This window comes from Taurulus bubalis, assembly GCF_910589615.1.
Source record: "Taurulus bubalis genome assembly, chromosome: 12".
Lineage (NCBI taxonomy): Eukaryota > Metazoa > Chordata > Actinopteri > Perciformes > Cottidae > Taurulus > Taurulus bubalis.
Window position 1 is genome coordinate 24,136,144 of NC_136600.1, and position 17,648 is coordinate 24,153,791.

The following is a 17,648-nucleotide window of genomic DNA, read 5'->3' on the forward strand; positions in this document are numbered from 1 at the left end:
TCCTTTAAATAATTGCTTATATTTACAGTCGGCTGTTAAGAAAGTATCCCTGTAGAACTGTGTTAGTGTAGAGTTGTTTTCCCTTTCCTCTTTATATCTCTGCTTCCTGATGTAGCTGCATACAGTATACATGAACTTAACTTTAGTAAGCAGTGTTGCTGGTTATCAGACCGGAGCCATACTCTTTCTTTCCCTGCAGGACTGTCAACACTGATATTTTATTTCTGTCTGTATTTTCCTTTCTTGTGCATCCATCTCTCTCTTTCTCATTCTCTCTTTTCTGCTTGACTCTGCAGGTGTGTTTTAACTGTCTCTCTCTCTCTCTCTCTCTCTCCACAGGTGTCATTCTTCCTGTTCATTGTGTTTGTGGTTTACACCATGCTGCCCTTCTGCATGCGGGACGCCATCATCGCCAGTGTCCTGACGTCCGCCTCTCACACCATCGTGCTGAGCGTCTGCCTGTCCACCACCGCCGACCACATGGAACCAGTCGTATGGCAGGTGAGGCGATTTAATAGTACGGGTTCAATAGTACGAGACACATTGATATGCAATAGAACAGAGACGCTCCTCAAAATATGCAAACACGACTGTGTGCTTGAACCCAACACAATTAATGTATTGCTATTAATTATGATGGTAATTGCTCCCTGCTGAGAGTTAGATTAATATTCCTCTTGTCTGTGTGGTAAATATGTACAGTTGCTGGAGCTAGCTTAGCTTAGCATAAGAACTGATAACAGGGAGAAATGGCCAGCCTATAGTTCTGACAATTTGCCATTTTATGAAAGGGTTATATAATGATGTGCCAGGGCCAGTAACGTCCTGGAGTTGGTAACTTAGCCAAGACGCAGAAGTTGTTTTTGTTGATTCACTCATTTAGTGGACCTGTATTGTAATGCAATAGTGATTAACCTTTAGGAAAACAATATGGAGAATGCTTGAGAAATACTGTGCTGCATATGTCCCTCATCAGTTGTGCTCAAAATCACGTCTCAGTCCTCTGGGGACTTTATGTACATCTAGTTCCCAGGGAACACTGCTTTACAATAGTTTGTGTTTTATTATCCAGATTGAATCTTAATGGAATTGTTTTTCCTTTCCAGACATGAAATGTTTCTGGTCATTTTAATCATAATCATACATTCTGTATTTTTAGCAAACAAACAAATGTGACCTTTTAAAGTAAAACTGATTAAGCATAGCAGGTGAACGATAGAAATTCAAATGTTTTTTTTTTAATACTCTATTAAAAGGTCACCCTTTTTCTAGCAGTATTGCTGTTTCAAGCGCACATGTTCCGGCAGTGAAAGACACAAATAACAATATCAGAAAACCAATTATCTGGCTAATGCAGACTTCAATTAATTTGAGCTCATTCAAACATGAACGCAGACGCCAATGATTGCCGATACACCTAGGACTCATTCCAACGAATGCATGAAGAAAACAGCATTACTTTGACAACCATCTCATCAACACCACATCTTGCTGATAATCACAGATTTCAGTCAAGAATGCAATTTACTGTTCAGAGCCACAAAGGGCATTTTTTTGTCTCGTTATAATTATTATTATTTTAATACCAAGTTCTCATCTCAGCCACCTCCTCCATGTGGATTACGCTTCTCTAAATTGTTTCTACACAATATAGAATTCTTTAGAAATTGCTGAAATGTGTTGCAGGCACTAAAGTATTGATACCCTGTGTTCAGCAGTCAAGCTTTAGGGTAACAATGCAGTTTGAGAGAGCATGAGGGAAACTATTACCTCTTCAAGAATAAACCAAAGGACCATTTGTAGTATTCAAAAACCATAATGTCTTTCAGAGAACTGGAAAAAAAAACCTCCTTTTCTCCGTATATTTAAACCAATGCACATAATGAGAATGTGCTTGTGCAAATAATCTAATCTATTTTATTACTGGATGGTGATTCCTGTGCCTGTATCTTCATGTGCCTCTGTATTCCCGACCCTCAAACCTTCACAAACCTTCTCCATTGCCTCGGTGAACTCTTCCGTGATGGGATGGTATTTAGTCGACTTTTCTTTGGTCTGTAACGGGTGCGTGGGCAGACCGGCCAGCCTGGGGCTGCAGCTACATGGTCACTATCGGCCAACTCCTCCTGTGCACCAGACCAGCATGAATCCAGTGGAAAATCGGCCTTTAAGAGTCCATTAAGAGAATGTCCCTTGTAGAAATATTGGATAGTATCAGAAACAGTGTAAAAGCATAAAAGTACGTTGGATGTAAATTAATCTCAAATTGAATTATGAGGTAATGCATTCATTATGCAATGTATATCATTAGAATATGTTTTAGCAAAACAGATAATATATTATTCAGATCATTTTTGCAGAGGTATGCCAAACAATGCATTGAAAGGGCTGAGTTGTGCTAATCATGGTTGGTAGTATACTGTAATGATACCAGTGGGAGACGTTGAGACTTTTAATGAATGACGAAACAAATGTGTGCTAATGCTATCGTGCTAAAGTGCTGTATTGTCAGTGTGTATTTTCTAGTCGCAATAGTTGTGACAGACATATTAGGAAGGCATTCCTATTTGTGGCAAGCTACAAATACTTTTTTTGGAAGTAGACAGCTTGCTGCTCGATTGGCAGTGAGCTGGCATGCTGGGCGAGACGTGACCTTGCCAAGGAACAACATGCCCACCAGTAAACATGGGCTGGCTGCTCCATGTCATCCCATTTTTATTTGTTGTCAGTGTCAGTCATGGGGTTTTGTTGTAGTTTGTTGAATATCTTCAGGGCCAAGTGTGTATTTGTGGTTGTGATGATGGGGTATAGGAAATAGACACGGTGTACTCTGGTTTAAATACAGGATGTGTGTAAGGAAAGCCTCAAAGATTACTTTCATAGGAAGATGAAGACTGTCCTCGTGCATGTCCTGAAGAATGGGGACATACCGTTGTAAATTATTCCAGATGGCTGGAACCTAAAGGAACATTTAGTAAAAGAAGAGAAGTCAGAGCTTCAGAGCACTCGGAATGAAACCAGTTTTAAAGTTGAAGAAAATAACGAGCCTCACCCCGCCCCTCTTTTCTATTTTTTTTTTCGTTTCTGATCAAACGTAATTGGTAATGCGTATTAGAATCTGGGGGAACGTAATTTCTAGGAGACAGGGTTGCAGCTCCTGTGTACAGTGTGTGTTTCTGTCTGTGTGCGTCAGACGGAGAGCGTGTGCACATTGTTTCTCTGGCAATCCGCCAGCCTTTGTGTCGGCAGCTCCATGTTCCTTTTTAGATAAGAGCGGTGAGGTTGGGGGACAAGATGCTCCAAGGCGTGTGTGTCAGGATGTGAAGGCCTCTCCAGTTGTCAATGTCTCCTTTGCCATGGCGAGGCTGATGGATTTGTAGGACTACAGCATGTTGTATGTGTTTTTATTTAGTCAGTTATTACATACAATACAAGTAAGTAAAGCCACAATGTAATATACACTAAAAGAAAGACTGAAAAGGTATAGGTAGAAGCATAATGCTTATATATTCCTATCAATTAAATCAGATAATTAATTTGATACAAAGAAGAAGAAAACAATATATACACATACATTTCATTCACACTTGTAAACCTAAAAAATAGTTGTATAAACAATCCTTTTGAAAACCAAAAATGAGTTGACCATTCTTACATTCATGCTAGTGTTGTTCCATAATTGAACTCCTACAATATACATATATATATATATATATATATATATATATATATATAGTAATGTTTTTTTTTTTTTCAAACACAAGATTTAAAGTGGTTCTATTGTATTGTTTTTTGTACAGATCTAAATAAAACAATCAATTATTCCATTAAATCGTATGAGTTGACGAAGAATTTCTTAACAGCCCTACCTCCTTGATGTTTATATATCAAAATAATTAGGTCCAAAAGTGAAATAATTAGGTCCAAAAGTGTCCATATAACCGGAGCCCAAGCTGCAATCAAATCACTTATTTTGTCTGACCCAAAACTCAGAATCCCTCGGGTAAATCCCTACATTTGAGTTGCAGACCTACTATTTTGACATAAAAAAATGTCTCTCTGAATGCATTTTTGTATTAGTTGCTCACAGAGTTGTGAATGTTAAGGTCCCTGGTTCATATACTGTAATCTGTTGGGAAGTACTTGGTGAAGAACAATATTAAAAACATCTGCTCTATCCCTGAAACATCTGTTGTTTGGAGGCGTTAGCATCGTGAAGGCTTACATACTTCAAGTGAACTGTTGATGCACACGTGTGCTATATTTAGCTTTTTCAGAAACAATTCCCTGCCTCACGTTGTACAACTAAAACTGTATTTGTAGCAAGCAGATTTAGAGTCTTTTGAATATGTGAATGGCTGCAAACATTGTCTTTATCTGCTTAATTAAGACGATGTTAAAACAGCTAAATAACACAGTATGTGTTCATCTGTGGTGTGGTGGATTTTTACTTTACTTTACTTCAGCTTTAATACACCTGTCTATCCTGCCAAGGATTTGTAAATGTCAGCCATTAAATGTCCACACTCTTGCACATTGCTCTAGCGCGCATGCGAACCAGAGGGTATTTAGCGAGAAGGAACCGGACCGACGTCTCCACTTTGTCACGTCCATTAAACTTTGCAGAGCCGGCTCATTGGAGTCTGGAACCAGCACATTTATTGCAAAGGTTAAAGCTCCCCGTTCGGTCCAGATTTATGTGCACGTCATATTTAGAAATGTCTAATTCCACTTTTTTTGCATTGGAGTCTGTACAACCGTGATGTATTGTTACAACTATGTTCTTCTTCTTCTTCTTCTTCTTCTTCTTCTTCTTCTTCTAAAAGTAGGAAAGTAGGCATGGGAATATATGGCCATTTCATGTGACAATCATCACCCAAATTGCTTATGTCACTGATGCACCCTTTAAAAAAAAATGAAAATCAAAAATTCACCAAAATTCCCTTTTTTTTATCGCACTATTATCTTATATGGTCCTATCCTTAGTAGGAAGAATGATCTGACTACTGGATCTGGAAATATACTTAGTCTTTTAGTATTTCCACACAGCCCTGCTTTACAGCAAGTAAATGCTCATAAACATAAAACATGTATTAAGTGACAAATATCTCTTATTTTTAATATACAGAACTTTGAAATATTCAGATTTTATCCAAACTAAGAAAATAAACTCCCACTGTTTCCATCTCTCAGACCCCAAACAACCTTCATTTGCATTTTCGGTGATTAATTGAGTGTTAAATCCCCAATAATTTATCACAACACTCACACTCCATTTAAGCTCACATTGACACTCGGCAGCTGTTGCATAATACAGGGACCACCTGTTTGAGGGGAAAGTAAGAGTTAATTTGTTTCTTCTCTTTTTTAAATTGGAACAGCAATGAGAGACCACGTGATCATCGTATGTGACCCAGGATGAAGGTTCCCTGCTACACTTTTTGAAAGAGAGTCACAGGCAGTTGTTGATTTCTGTGAAAGGGATAATAAAACATATCTGTTGCCACCAGCTCATCTTAGATAGTTGTCTTGCCTGCATGGTAGTATAATAACCGCCATAATGGACTCTCTGATTTACATAATCCCAGAATCGCTATAAGGGTTCAAAGCCCTTTAGAGACCATCCTCACCTCCACCCCTCTGTTGTCAGTAATTGGGTACCAGTGATGTACCGATGATCCACACAGCTGACCTTTGAGATTGCCTTGATTCCTGTCAGTGTCTTGTCTAACAGATGTCTAACAGCTGATAGATTAGCACCCTTCCACCCCCATAAATAGTAATCTACATCAAACATCACATGGAAGTTTTGAGGAGTTGCTTCCCCTTGATGTTTTTTGGGTTGTCGAGTGCTACTTTCTTTAATTGGCAGACCCTCGAAGAGAGGATGAATGGGTAACTGAATGGATTTTTAATTAAATATGAGGTTATTTAAAGGGTGATTATAAAACATTGCATACAATTGATGCACCGCTGACGACCCTTTTTTTATAAAGCGACTTACAAAAGCCCCAGTCCATCTGCTTGTGTCTGCTTTCAGTCATTCAGTGCACTTGTGTGAGCCCTGCGCTCTGCACACTGTTCCCTTGCACAAAGTTCATCCGGTTTTGTTCGGCTTTTTCTATAGAAGATGAAATCATGAACCAAGCTGGGTTTGGGAATATAATGGCCTTTTTTTTTAATTTGGAGAAAATAACTTTCAGTGTTTGGAAATGCTCAGAGAGGAGACGGTGAATTCAGTGGACGGCAAAAGGGACGTCTGGCCTAAATACGGTGAATGGATGTGAACATGAACAATGGCCTCTGCCCCTGAGGTTTGCTTTTGTCAAATATAAAGGAGACGGCTACATGCAGCGTGGAATACATTCAACTTGTGTATATTGAGAACGGCATTCAGAGGGTCTGAACATACAAAGCAGATACATTTTCTATTCTATGCATGTTGTTGTTTTATAGATGTTGTTAAATCTTGCTTATGAGTAATCATTGTCTTGTTATTCAAGATGAAACGATGTCTTCACTGTTGCCAAAAGGAAACCGCGTACGCACGGACTCTGCCAGTATATAATTGGGAGAAACATTTTGCAACCATTATTAAATGAATATGTGCGGATCATCAGTGAGAGGTACTCGTCTTGCAGCTCAAGACTATAAAGTCTAAACAGTTATATCGTTTTAAAAGAAAGATTCACTGATGTTTTTTTTGTTGGAAAAAGTCTGATGCACACATCGTTTCATGCAATTTACAACCATCCTGGTGTTAATTTGTTTAGCACATTACTGTGATGAGGGGGAGAGAGAGAGGGGGAGAGAGAGGGGGAGAGAGAGAGAGAGAGAGAGAGAGAGAGAGAGAGAGAGAGGGAGAGAGAGAGGGAGTGAGAGAGGGAGAGAGAGAGGGAGAAGGGGGATAGAGGGGGGAGAGAGAGGGGGAGAGAGAGAGAGAGAGAGAGGGAGAGAGAGAGGGGGAGGGAGATAGAGAGGGAGAGAGAGAGGGAGAAGGGGGAGAGAGGGGGGAGAGAGGGAGGGAGAGAGAGAGGGAGAGAAGGAGAGAGAGAGGGAGAGAGGGAGAGAGAAGGGGGAGAGAGAGGGGGGCGAGGGAGGGAGAGAGAGAGAGAGAGAGGGAGAGAGGGAGGGAGAGAGGGAGAGAGAGAGAGGGAGAGGGAAAGAGAAAGGGAGAGAGGGGGACAGAGAGAGGGAGAGAGGGGGGAGAGAGAGAGGGAGGGAGAGAGAGGGGAGAAAGGGAGAGAGAGAGAGGGAGGGAGGGAGAGGGAGGGAAGGAGAGAGAGAGAGAGGGAGAGAGAGAGAGGGGAGAGGGAGAGAGAGAGAGGGGGAGGGAGGGAAAGAGAGAGAGAGGGGGAGGGAGGGAGAGAGAGAGGGAAAGAGAAAGGGGGAGAGAGAGAGGGAGAGAGGGGGGGAGAGAGAGGGGAGAGGGGGAGGGAAGGAGAGAGAGGGGAGAAAGGGGGGAGAGAGAGGGGGGGAGAGGGAGGGAGGGAGAAAGGGGGGAGAGAGATGGGGAGAGGGAGAGGGAGGGAGGGAGAGGGAGAGGGAGAGGGAGAGGGAGAGGGAGAGGGAGAGAGAGAGAGCGCAAGTGAGAAAGAGAAAGAGAGAGAGAGAGCAAGAGAGATAACAAGATCAAGAGTGAGAGAGAGAGAGAGTACAAGAGAGAGAGAGAGAGAGTACAAGAGAGAGAGAGAGGGAGAGAGAGAGAGAGAGTACAAGAGAGAGAGAGAGGGAGAGAGAGAGGGAGAGAGAGAGATTCCAGTGGTCAGTGTGACAAGAAGGTCGTCATTAAGCTGGAATGAAAGACTGAGACTGCAAGTGAAATTGGTGAGAGTGAAACGGGGAACGAGAGATTGTGACCGACTATGAAAGAGGGCGATGAATATGTGTGTGTATATATATAAATATATATATATATATATATATATATATATATATATATATATATATATATAAATATATATCACTTATATATCTATATATATATATATATATATATATATATATATATATATATATATATATCACTTCACTTCTCGCAGATCACAATTTGAGCTCTGTGGGTATAGTGGGGAGCTTTTGGTTGGAGTAAGCATTTATCCTCATGTGTCATATTTACAGCAGTGTGTTGCTGTTCTGGTGGGATATTGACTCAAAGAGTTCCAAACATGCCGGGGCAATACAATGTGTCCGTTCCTCGTAAATCACGGGATACAAGCGAGACGTGTTTGTTAGCATGTGCCGTGAATGCACCATTGATTCTCCTGTGATTGTGGAACTGTAAAGCGATGCACACAGTGGACAATAATTGTTGAATGTATAAAAAAAATAGAGACATCGCTGATAATAGCATTGATTAAGGAGAAAATGCAGAGTTACGCAAATCAAAGGACATATCTGAGTGATTGTATGTGTATGTTGTCTAAACATACTAACATTGTTTTGCATGTTATGTCAGTGTTGAGCTCAAATTAAGCTCTTGGTCCCAAATATGGAGATATCACTGTCTAGTTGATTGACCAGATTCATTAAAAGCTACAAATATACCTTTTTTTATGGAATTCCATTTAATTAAATTAATGAATATATAAATATGGTGATTAAAAAAATACTGAAAGGGATAAATGAGGCAGTAAATGTATATATAAATGTGTCTTATCATTTAATGCCAGATTTAAATGGATGTAATGGAGTGATGCAGTGGGTCAGAAATGTTGACTGATCATTACTGAAACTACTTATGACGATAAATACGAGTAAAACGTGACAATGATTAACAGCCGCTTTGTCACTTCAGCCAGAACTGTATGTATCTCTGACGTGCTGTGGAAACTGTTTTCTTTGAATAACTGATTCACAAGAAAATGTATTAAGATGTTGTTGTTTTTTTAATCAATGAACGCCACATTGCCCTTAAATACATTGTGTGTTGACATCTCTGCAGGATCTCAGTTGCCAGGGCCTGAGGGATAGTTTGGCTGTTTTTAAAGTGCCGTTGTATGAGGCACTCATCCATTTTCAGTGCATTACCTATATACTGTAGATGGGGGGTCGGCACGCCCCCAATTTTGGAGAAAGGGCCAGTCGTACTGACATGCTGCTGTGGACAAGATGTCATTTTAGCAACCTAAAAGAAAGGCCCACGCTCTAAATTTAGAATATCATCAGCACTTAATCTTGCTGTCAAACAGCCCTTCTCTTCACTGGAAGTGAAACGTATCTTCGGCGCCTCAGACTCCTTTGACAAATACAATATATAATAAGTTTCAGTTCTGTTCGTTTTTGGAACATATTTAAAAAAATAGCATACACTTGGTAAAATATGGTTTTCTAGCTAGGTCTTTCTTTTAGGCTGAAATACTTTTAGGCTGAAATACACTCCCGTCCACAGCGGTGCATTGCTTTCACACACTGACTATGGACCCAAGTTCCTCATGCAACCCCATTTCAAAACACCCAAACTATCCCGTTAACCCTAGAACTAACGTTGCAAATAGTAAAACCATCAAAAATATCCTTCTCATCAAAATATATTAAAATACAACAATACAAGGCAAATTGAAGTATTTTTTTCTTTTACCCTATATAAGGAATCATGGGGGGGGCCCTAAAAAAAGGCTCAAAATCATGTGAAAAATTAGGGAATTGTCAATAAAACCTGATTAAAAATATAAATAATAGAGCTATGAACTTGTTCTTTGGTCCACCTGCAATGTTATCACTCTCTATTACTAACGTTGGGTATATTTTCCACAAAAAAAACAGGGATTGGATCACAGGGGATTGCCCACCTTCAATAACGTCAGTGAGCAGCATGAAGCTACACAAGGACCCACACAACTCAGACAAAGCAACACAATGAAAATAGCGTAACCACAACCTCTCGGGTAAAAATCCCTGACGTTAGTGTTCCAGGATTAAGGAAATGTTTTTTGCCTCATTTCTGACTTCAGAGGTTTTGCTTAAGCCTTGGTTCCATGTCACAAAAGCTCCTTTCCATCTGAGGACTCATGGCTTTTCTGAATTATTTCATTTATGTACAATTGGTCACACACCAGCAGATGGTAATGTTGAATGTATTCTATTTCACAGCTTCTGATTACTAGTCAGACATTCATTTATTGTACTTGAACATTCATTCTGTCTGCTATTCTATCTAATACCAGCTTTGTCTGTGCTCTGTTTCCATACAGATTGTGGCCAATGTTATCATTTTCTTGTGTGGCAACATGGCGGGGGCGTATCACAAACATCTGATGGAGTTGGCACTTAAACAGACTTATCATGACACATGCAACTGCATCAAGTCCCCAATTAAGCTGGAGTTTGAGAAGAGACAACAGGTAAAGTGCTCGTAAAGTCTGAATGACCTTTGAGCGTACAGTGAATGCTTAAGTACATGTGGAGCGTTGCTGGTCATGATGATGATGACGATGATGATTGCAATAATGATAGCAATGTTTACAAATGAGGAATAGATTATGTCTGTGTGAGGCAACAAATGAGATATAGATCAATAAAAACATGAATGCATTGATATTTAATCCAGAGCCACAAATGTTTTTTTTTAGGTTTGTGAAAAAATTCTCCCTGCAGCTTCTTCCATCTTAACCTTTTTTTGTTTAGTTACATCGATGTAAAGGAGTCTTTACACCTTAAGGATGCAGCCGTTTATGTCGTGTGTGTAAGAAGAGAAGGACTCCACAGAGGATTTGTGTCAGGAGTTAGGAGCTGTTTGACAGAATATGGTAATTGTTAATGACCTCACTTAGTGTGATGATTATGGTGGCTCCCTGGAGCCTGTGCTGGAATATCTGTAGTCAAGGCTTTTTAGCATCCTGTGGCTGCTGGCTGAAATCTTTGGAGTTGATGAACAAGATATCAGAACATCTGCAGCAAACGAGTCCCTCTCCATTGACTCAATGGACAAGCACCCATTGGTACTTTTCTGTGCATGTTTTTTTTTTTGCAGGATGAAAGTGATTGAATATTGATGCAGATTCAGGCAAATCTATTCTATCTTCAGAAGTACTTTTGTTAATTGTGCTGTTGGGTCACGTACAATAACACTGGAGATAAGATTTTCACAAAACCCATGAAAATAATTTACCAAAAAATGGGTTCCACCTCCTGTTTGAGAAACACTTGGTAGTTGTCTCTTTCAATCTGTCTTTCCACATGAATCTGGTGGATTCCTTTTTAAAAAGATATTAGTTCGCTATGCCATTTTTGCACCCCTTTGAAATTTAGCGTTTAAGTTTGAATACTTTAATCTATTCATGTATGTATGTATTGTGTGTCTGCCTCCATGCTTTTCTGCACATGTTGTGAGTAAAGTCGGAGCAGGTTAGTGCAGTACTCCAGATGAAGCGAGGTGTTCGGCAGCACGGCTTCCAAGGTGTTGATTAAATCTCACTGCTACTGTACGTGAGCCTGGGATGAAGCTTGCTTCTCACTATAGCTGTTGGGTACAGTCAGATGAGGCTGAATCCAGCTGTTGGTGTGCATGCCCAGGCTTGGGGTGGAGCTGCTCGTCCCTGGGATGAATCCAGCTCCATAAGCGAAGCTGAAAAGGCCTCGGGTGGAGCTTCTCCACAGAAGCCCCGGAGAGCTGCTGCTGCTGCTGCTGCGACAGATGGTGGCAACTGGGCAGAGACGCTTCTCTCGGGCCGTCTGCATGCTTTTATCCAAAGTGCCCTGCGGTACAGCGCAGTGCATTTTCAGTGCGAGTGGTCCAAGGGGGACGATGTGACTCATCACAAACCAAGAGCCCAGGCAGAAATTTGTTAGCAGCCACACAACTGCGGTTCACGTGGAGCCCTCAACGCCTCAGGAGGGAGATGAACTCTTGTTAAAGTTGGAGGTGGCATTGGTTTAATTTTTCTAGAGTTTTCTACAGTGTTGAACCGCTCCACCGAAGAGGAGTTTTATTTGCTTAGCTGAGAGTAATACCTCCAGTCACCTCAGAGACGCATAATTAAGCTTCCACGAAATACATGAAAAGTTGTGAGGTGAATTGCGGTTAAGTTTGTCTTCAGGTGGCTTTTAGTAAAATAGCATTGCCTTAAAAACATGGATAATTAATGTGAGTTATAGGTAGTCAACCTGACACAATGTAGTGCCCAATTAATGTTCCCCCTTGAAGCTTTCATGGAGTCTCGCTGGAAGATGGTGACAGCTTGTTGTCTCCTGTCATCAAAGGTGAATCCTTCAGTTTTTAATTAGGGTTGAAATCAATTAAATTTCAATTTGCTGAAAGTTAAGTCTTTTTTTTGTCAAGGTCCATGGTGATTATACTTTAATTAATTACATAAATATACAATATTTGTGTTCCTAAAGTCAAAACTGTGTTGTTTGTGTTTGTATATAGTTCAGTTTGGGTCATGCCTCTGACAAAATAAGTGATTGACGATGAAAATGATCTGAAGGTTAAACAAATTAACTTTCACTTTGCTCTTTCTTATATGAAACCATGTAATATATTGCAGATGTTGATTGTTTTTAAATCTAATATTCTTCTTCCATCTTCCTCCTCCTCCTCCTCCTTCTTCTTCTTCTTCTTCTTCTTCTTCTTCTTCTTCTTCTTCTTCTTCTTCTTCTTCTTCTTCTTCTTCTTCTTTCTTCTTCTTCTTCCTCCTTCTTCCTTCTTCTTCCTTCTTTATCCTTCTTCTTCCTCCTTCTTCCTCTTCTTCTTCCTCTGCTTCTTCCTCTTCTTCTTCCTTCTTTATTCATCTTCTTCTTCTTCCTTCTTTATCCTTCTTCTTCTTCTTCTTCCATCTTCTTCTTCTTCTTCCTTCTTTATCCTTATTCTTCCTCCTCTTCCTCCTTCTTCCTCTTCTTCTTCTTCCTCTTCTTCTTCTTCCTCCTCCTCTTCTTCCTCTTCCTCCTCTTCTTCCTCTTCTTCTTCTTCTTCCTCTTCTTCCTCTTCCTCCTCCTCTTCCTCTTCTCCTCCTCCTCTTCTTCTTCCTCCTCTTCTTCTTCTTCTTATTCCTCCTCCTCCTCCTCTTCCTCTTCTTCCTCCTCCTCCCCCTCCCCTTCCCCTTCCCCTTCTTCTTCTTCTTCTTCCTCCTCCTCCTCTTCGTCATCTTCCTCCTCTTCCTCTTCTTCTTCTCCTCCTCCTCTTCTTCCTCCTCTTCTTCTTCTTCCTCCTCCTCCTCTTCCTCTTCTCCTTCTCTTCCTCTTCTTCCTCCCCTTCCCCTTCCCCTTCTTCTTCTTCTTCTTCTTCTTCCTCCTCCTCCTCCTCCTCCTCTTCGTCATCTTCCTCCTCTTCTTCTTGTGTCACTGCCTCCAGGAGCGTCTCTTGCTGTCTCTGCTGCCCGCTCACATCGCCCGTGTGATGAAAGCCGAGATCATCCAGAGACTGAAGGGCCCAAACTTCGGCCAGATTGAGAACACAAACAATTTTCACAACCTCTATGTCCAGAGACACACTAACGTCAGGCATGTATTCATTATTTGAAACACCACCTATATGACCAAGCAGTACTGTAGTGTTCTCTGTGAGACACACATGTGACACACTGTGTGTGTATAATTATGAGAGTACATATTTACATAGAGAGCAGGCCAAATGTGTATCCATGGTTTTCAAAGTAATGACTTTTCCTGGAAGACATTAAAGCATTACATAATAGTATATTGATTTCCCCATCTCTAGTATACTGTATGCTGATATTGTGGGCTTCACACGGCTGGCCAGTGACTGCTCACCTGGAGAGCTGGTGCACATGCTGAATGAGCTGTTTGGCAAATTTGATCAAATTGCCAAGGTAAACATTTCATTATTTGTCACTTATGAACACTTCCTACCAAAGTGATACTTTTGCTTCTTAAATTTGGGGCGAAACGATAAATCTTTCACACGTCAGGCCAAACAAACTGATCATAGAAAACACAGAGAATGATATCTGTTTAATGAAGCGTAATACAATCAGTTTATTATTATGATTCAATAATACAACTGTCAATGGGACCTTTATTTGACCCTGTGTGTCTGAGCTGTGATCCACCTCTTTACATGCAGGAAAATGAATGTATGCGGATCAAGATCCTCGGCGACTGTTACTACTGTGTGTCCGGCCTGCCGGAGTCTCTGCCGAACCACGCAAAGAACAGTGTGAAAATGGGTCTGGACATGTGTGAGGCCATCAAGTAAGTGCCGGTTACGTAACAGCGCTGCTGGAGAAAGACGCTCACACAACGCTTACTTACAGGAAGCACATCCAGAACTTCAAATATATTAGTGCATCAAACAAACATCCCTCAACTCTGCAGTACTGATGGTGGGTAGACCGTTATAAATCAATGATGGAGAAGATGCAGAGCATGCATCATACTCCCACATGAAAACTGAATGCAGAAATAAAATACAGTACAAACCCCTCCCCACCCCCGCCTCATGCTGATTCTTGTGTCTGTTAACTCAGCCAAGACCTGAAGACTCTCAAGAGTCTCATTACACTTCTGGAAATTTTAGGTACTACTTTTTACTACTTGCATTTCAAAGACTGTTCAAGATTTCCAGATATGTCTTTAAACGCAGTGTTTACATGTATTGAACACCTGCCGGTAATAGTGATAAGCACTTGCTCACCGTCAGCATTAGACTTGTTCTTGATTGCCAATTTAGCTACTGTGTGTGTGTGTGTGTGTGTGTGAGATCCCGTTTCCTGTAACCATCAGACTGAGACAAAGGGGAGAGAGACCTCAAGTATAAAAGTTTAATTGAGATAAAAACAATCAGCACCATTAAGGTCAGAAAGAGGCATTCCTTCTCTTTTCTAACAAGGTGTGTGTGTGTGTGTGTGTGTGTGTGTGTGTGTGTGTGTGTGTGTGTGTGTGTGAGTGAGAGAGAGAGGATTTTCTGTTGCTCCACATTCATAAGACTTGCTTTTTTGTGCATGATAGGAAAGTGCGAGATGCCACTGGGGTCGATATCAACATGCGCGTCGGAGTGCATTCTGGGAATGTCCTGTGTGGAGTGATTGGACTTCAGAAATGGCAATATGATGTTTGGTCACATGACGTCACGCTGGCCAATCACATGGAAGCAGGAGGTGTACCTGGGTGAGTGAACTGGAAGTTAGACAAAGGCTCTTGTTAGCATTAGCTTACGTCGCATCAGTTTGGTCTGGTTGGATACGGTCAAACCTTGCTGAAAGATACCAGAAGAATACCCAGAAAGCCATTTATTGATATAGCTGTTCTTTGCCAGGCGGGTCCACATCACCTCCGTGACACTGGAGCACCTGAATGGCGCCTATAAGGTGGAAGACGGGGATGGGCAAGAAAGAGACCCCTACCTGAAGGAGCATGGCGTCATCACTCATCTGGTCATCAACCCAAAGGTACTGTACAGCATCCGTCACATCCAGGGACATGAACGTTGAAATGCAACATAAGGACACCGTTTCCACGTTGTGTCCAGGTGGACCGCCGGAGCCCGCAGCATCACTACCGCTCCAGACACACCGCCGACGGAGCGAAGATGAGGGCCTCCGTCAGGATGACGCGCTACCTCGAGTCCTGGGGAGCCGTCAAGCCGTTTGCCAACCTGCACCACAGGGACAGCATGACCAATGAGAATGGGAAGATCAACACAGCTGTATGTCTTTCTTTTTTTTACACGTGTTGCGATATAGTTGATGGGAAAGTTCACCTACAGCTTGTAACCCACCTCTCTCCGCTTGTTGTGCGTCTAGGATGTGCCGATGGGGCAGTATCACTTCCAGAGGAGATCAGAAAGGCAAGCTGCTCATTTTACAGCTCCGGCACAATTTTCTTTGGCAGGATTATCCTCATCCCAAAACAGTGCAGAGACAGACGACAAGATCTTTAATAAGACGAGACGTCTTGCTCGAGGCTTTGATGTGTGTGACGAACATTATGTGAACTTAAAAGATATGCTGTCTCCTTTTCTGCTTGTTGCCTATTAAAGAACAAAGTCTCAGAAGAAACGCTTTGAGGAGGAACTGAACGAGAGAATGATCAGGACCTTTGATGGGATAAATTCGCAAAAGTAAGAAAAAAACAAAAAGTTATTTTGATATAATTGTGCAAACAAATACTATGGAAGCCCATTTTCCGCACTGTGATGAAAAAAAATCAGATCCTGTAAGTCAGATTTAACTCATAATTTAGACATAGTATCTCATAATTTAGATTTATAGATTTATTTTTTCCAGTGGCGCTAATGGACTTCCATAAAATACAGTACATGCAAAATGTATTTTAAAACTGGAACTGGTAAAACATGGCACATTAAAGCAACTGATGGCATGCACTGTTTCTTATATTGAATACCTGCCTCATGTCACGGTTCAATATGCTGAACACATATCTAAACTTTAATCTTCATTATTTTTTGTACACACACATCTTCATTACTTTTAACAGTGCCCGTCTTCTCCTTTTTATCTGGTCTATGGTCATACTTAATCTTTGTATGTTTACTCTGTAACTTGCTGCTGCTTCAAACAAATGTTCCCCTGGGGATGAATAAAGTGTGTATATATATATATATATATATATATATATATATATATATATATATATATATATATATATATCTGGTCAGTACACCCAATTGTAAATATTCATGCTCCCTTTTATTGCACTTCTGTTTTATGCTTATCGTTAAATGTTTATTAAATGCCTTGTATGTGTAAACTTACTTGGCAATAAATGGTTCTGATTCTGATAACTATACCTTTATACTTACAGACAGTGGCTCAAATCCGAAGACATTCAAAGAATATCGTTATTCTTTCACAACAAGTCCTTGGAGAAGGAGGTACAGTACAAGTTCATTGGCCCCACACAGCCCTCTGTATCTGAGTAGTTGTTTCAAAGAGAATTACCGAGCACATCGTTACTGTTTGTTCCTTTGCCTTCACTTAGCTTACCCTGCAATCTTGTAAAGCACAGGAAGACGGCTGATGTCTGAGTGCACGGCTGAGTTGCTTTTGAAGTAGCTTGGATATTAGTTTGAAGGCCTTTTGTGGAAACTTGACCTTTTTTTTTGTTATCCTTTCAGTACAGAGCAACAACCTTGCCGGCCTTCAAATACTACGTCACCTGCGCCTGTTTGATCTTTTTCTGCATTTTTATTGTGCAGATTCTCGTCCTTCCAAAGTACGTGTGCTCGATTTCAAAGTATTACAACTGTTGCTGTAATGTTATGGATAACAGCATATGTATTATTGTGCATGTGCACTTTGCTTATGTTTCTGAGCAGTGAACTGAACTTGCTGAACGTGATGACATTGATATTGTATTTTTATTCATTTTTAGGACAACCATCTTGGGGATATCCTTTGGAACGGCTTTTTTTATCCTTTCCTTGATCCTCCTCATATGTTTTATTGGACACTTCCTGGTAAGTAAATCCATTGACTGCCAACACAATTGTTTTAGTCGTGCCCTCTAAAGGTTCTTTTTTTATTAAAACCTGTCTTTAACTTTAAAAGCCTGCTCTCTAGAGGCTCCTGAGTGGTCCAAGCGCCTCTCTGGTCACCTTAACAGTCCATTAAGTGGCATGATTGTTGGCCTAAGTACCCCTCAGTTTTACCTTTGGGCAAAAATGAATCCCGACCCTGTGCACGAACAGGACCTGTGCACGCCACTGCTTTGGTTCATGCTTCAGACTC

At 40.9% G+C, this 17,648-nt stretch overlaps 1 protein-coding gene across 2 annotated transcripts in view; it reads left to right on the plus strand.

Annotated features, from left to right (window-relative positions):
* Positions 1 to 17,648, plus strand: part of adcy2a (adenylate cyclase 2a) — a gene marked incomplete at its 3' end in the record, with an annotated part of 47,838 nt that overhangs the window by 13,067 nt on the left and 17,123 nt on the right. For both annotated transcript variants that reach the window (XM_079226888.1, XM_079226889.1), the window contains exons 3-15: positions 340 to 501; positions 10,194 to 10,343; positions 13,292 to 13,440; positions 13,658 to 13,769; positions 14,024 to 14,151; positions 14,908 to 15,066; positions 15,215 to 15,347; positions 15,428 to 15,604; positions 15,702 to 15,745; positions 15,938 to 16,018; positions 16,723 to 16,792; positions 17,036 to 17,133; positions 17,293 to 17,377. In XM_079226888.1, the coding sequence (XP_079083014.1) occupies positions 340 to 501; positions 10,194 to 10,343; positions 13,292 to 13,440; positions 13,658 to 13,769; positions 14,024 to 14,151; positions 14,908 to 15,066; positions 15,215 to 15,347; positions 15,428 to 15,604; positions 15,702 to 15,745; positions 15,938 to 16,018; positions 16,723 to 16,792; positions 17,036 to 17,133; positions 17,293 to 17,377 (1,548 nt within the window). The remainder of the gene's footprint in view (positions 1 to 339; positions 502 to 10,193; positions 10,344 to 13,291; positions 13,441 to 13,657; positions 13,770 to 14,023; positions 14,152 to 14,907; positions 15,067 to 15,214; positions 15,348 to 15,427; positions 15,605 to 15,701; positions 15,746 to 15,937; positions 16,019 to 16,722; positions 16,793 to 17,035; positions 17,134 to 17,292; positions 17,378 to 17,648) is intronic.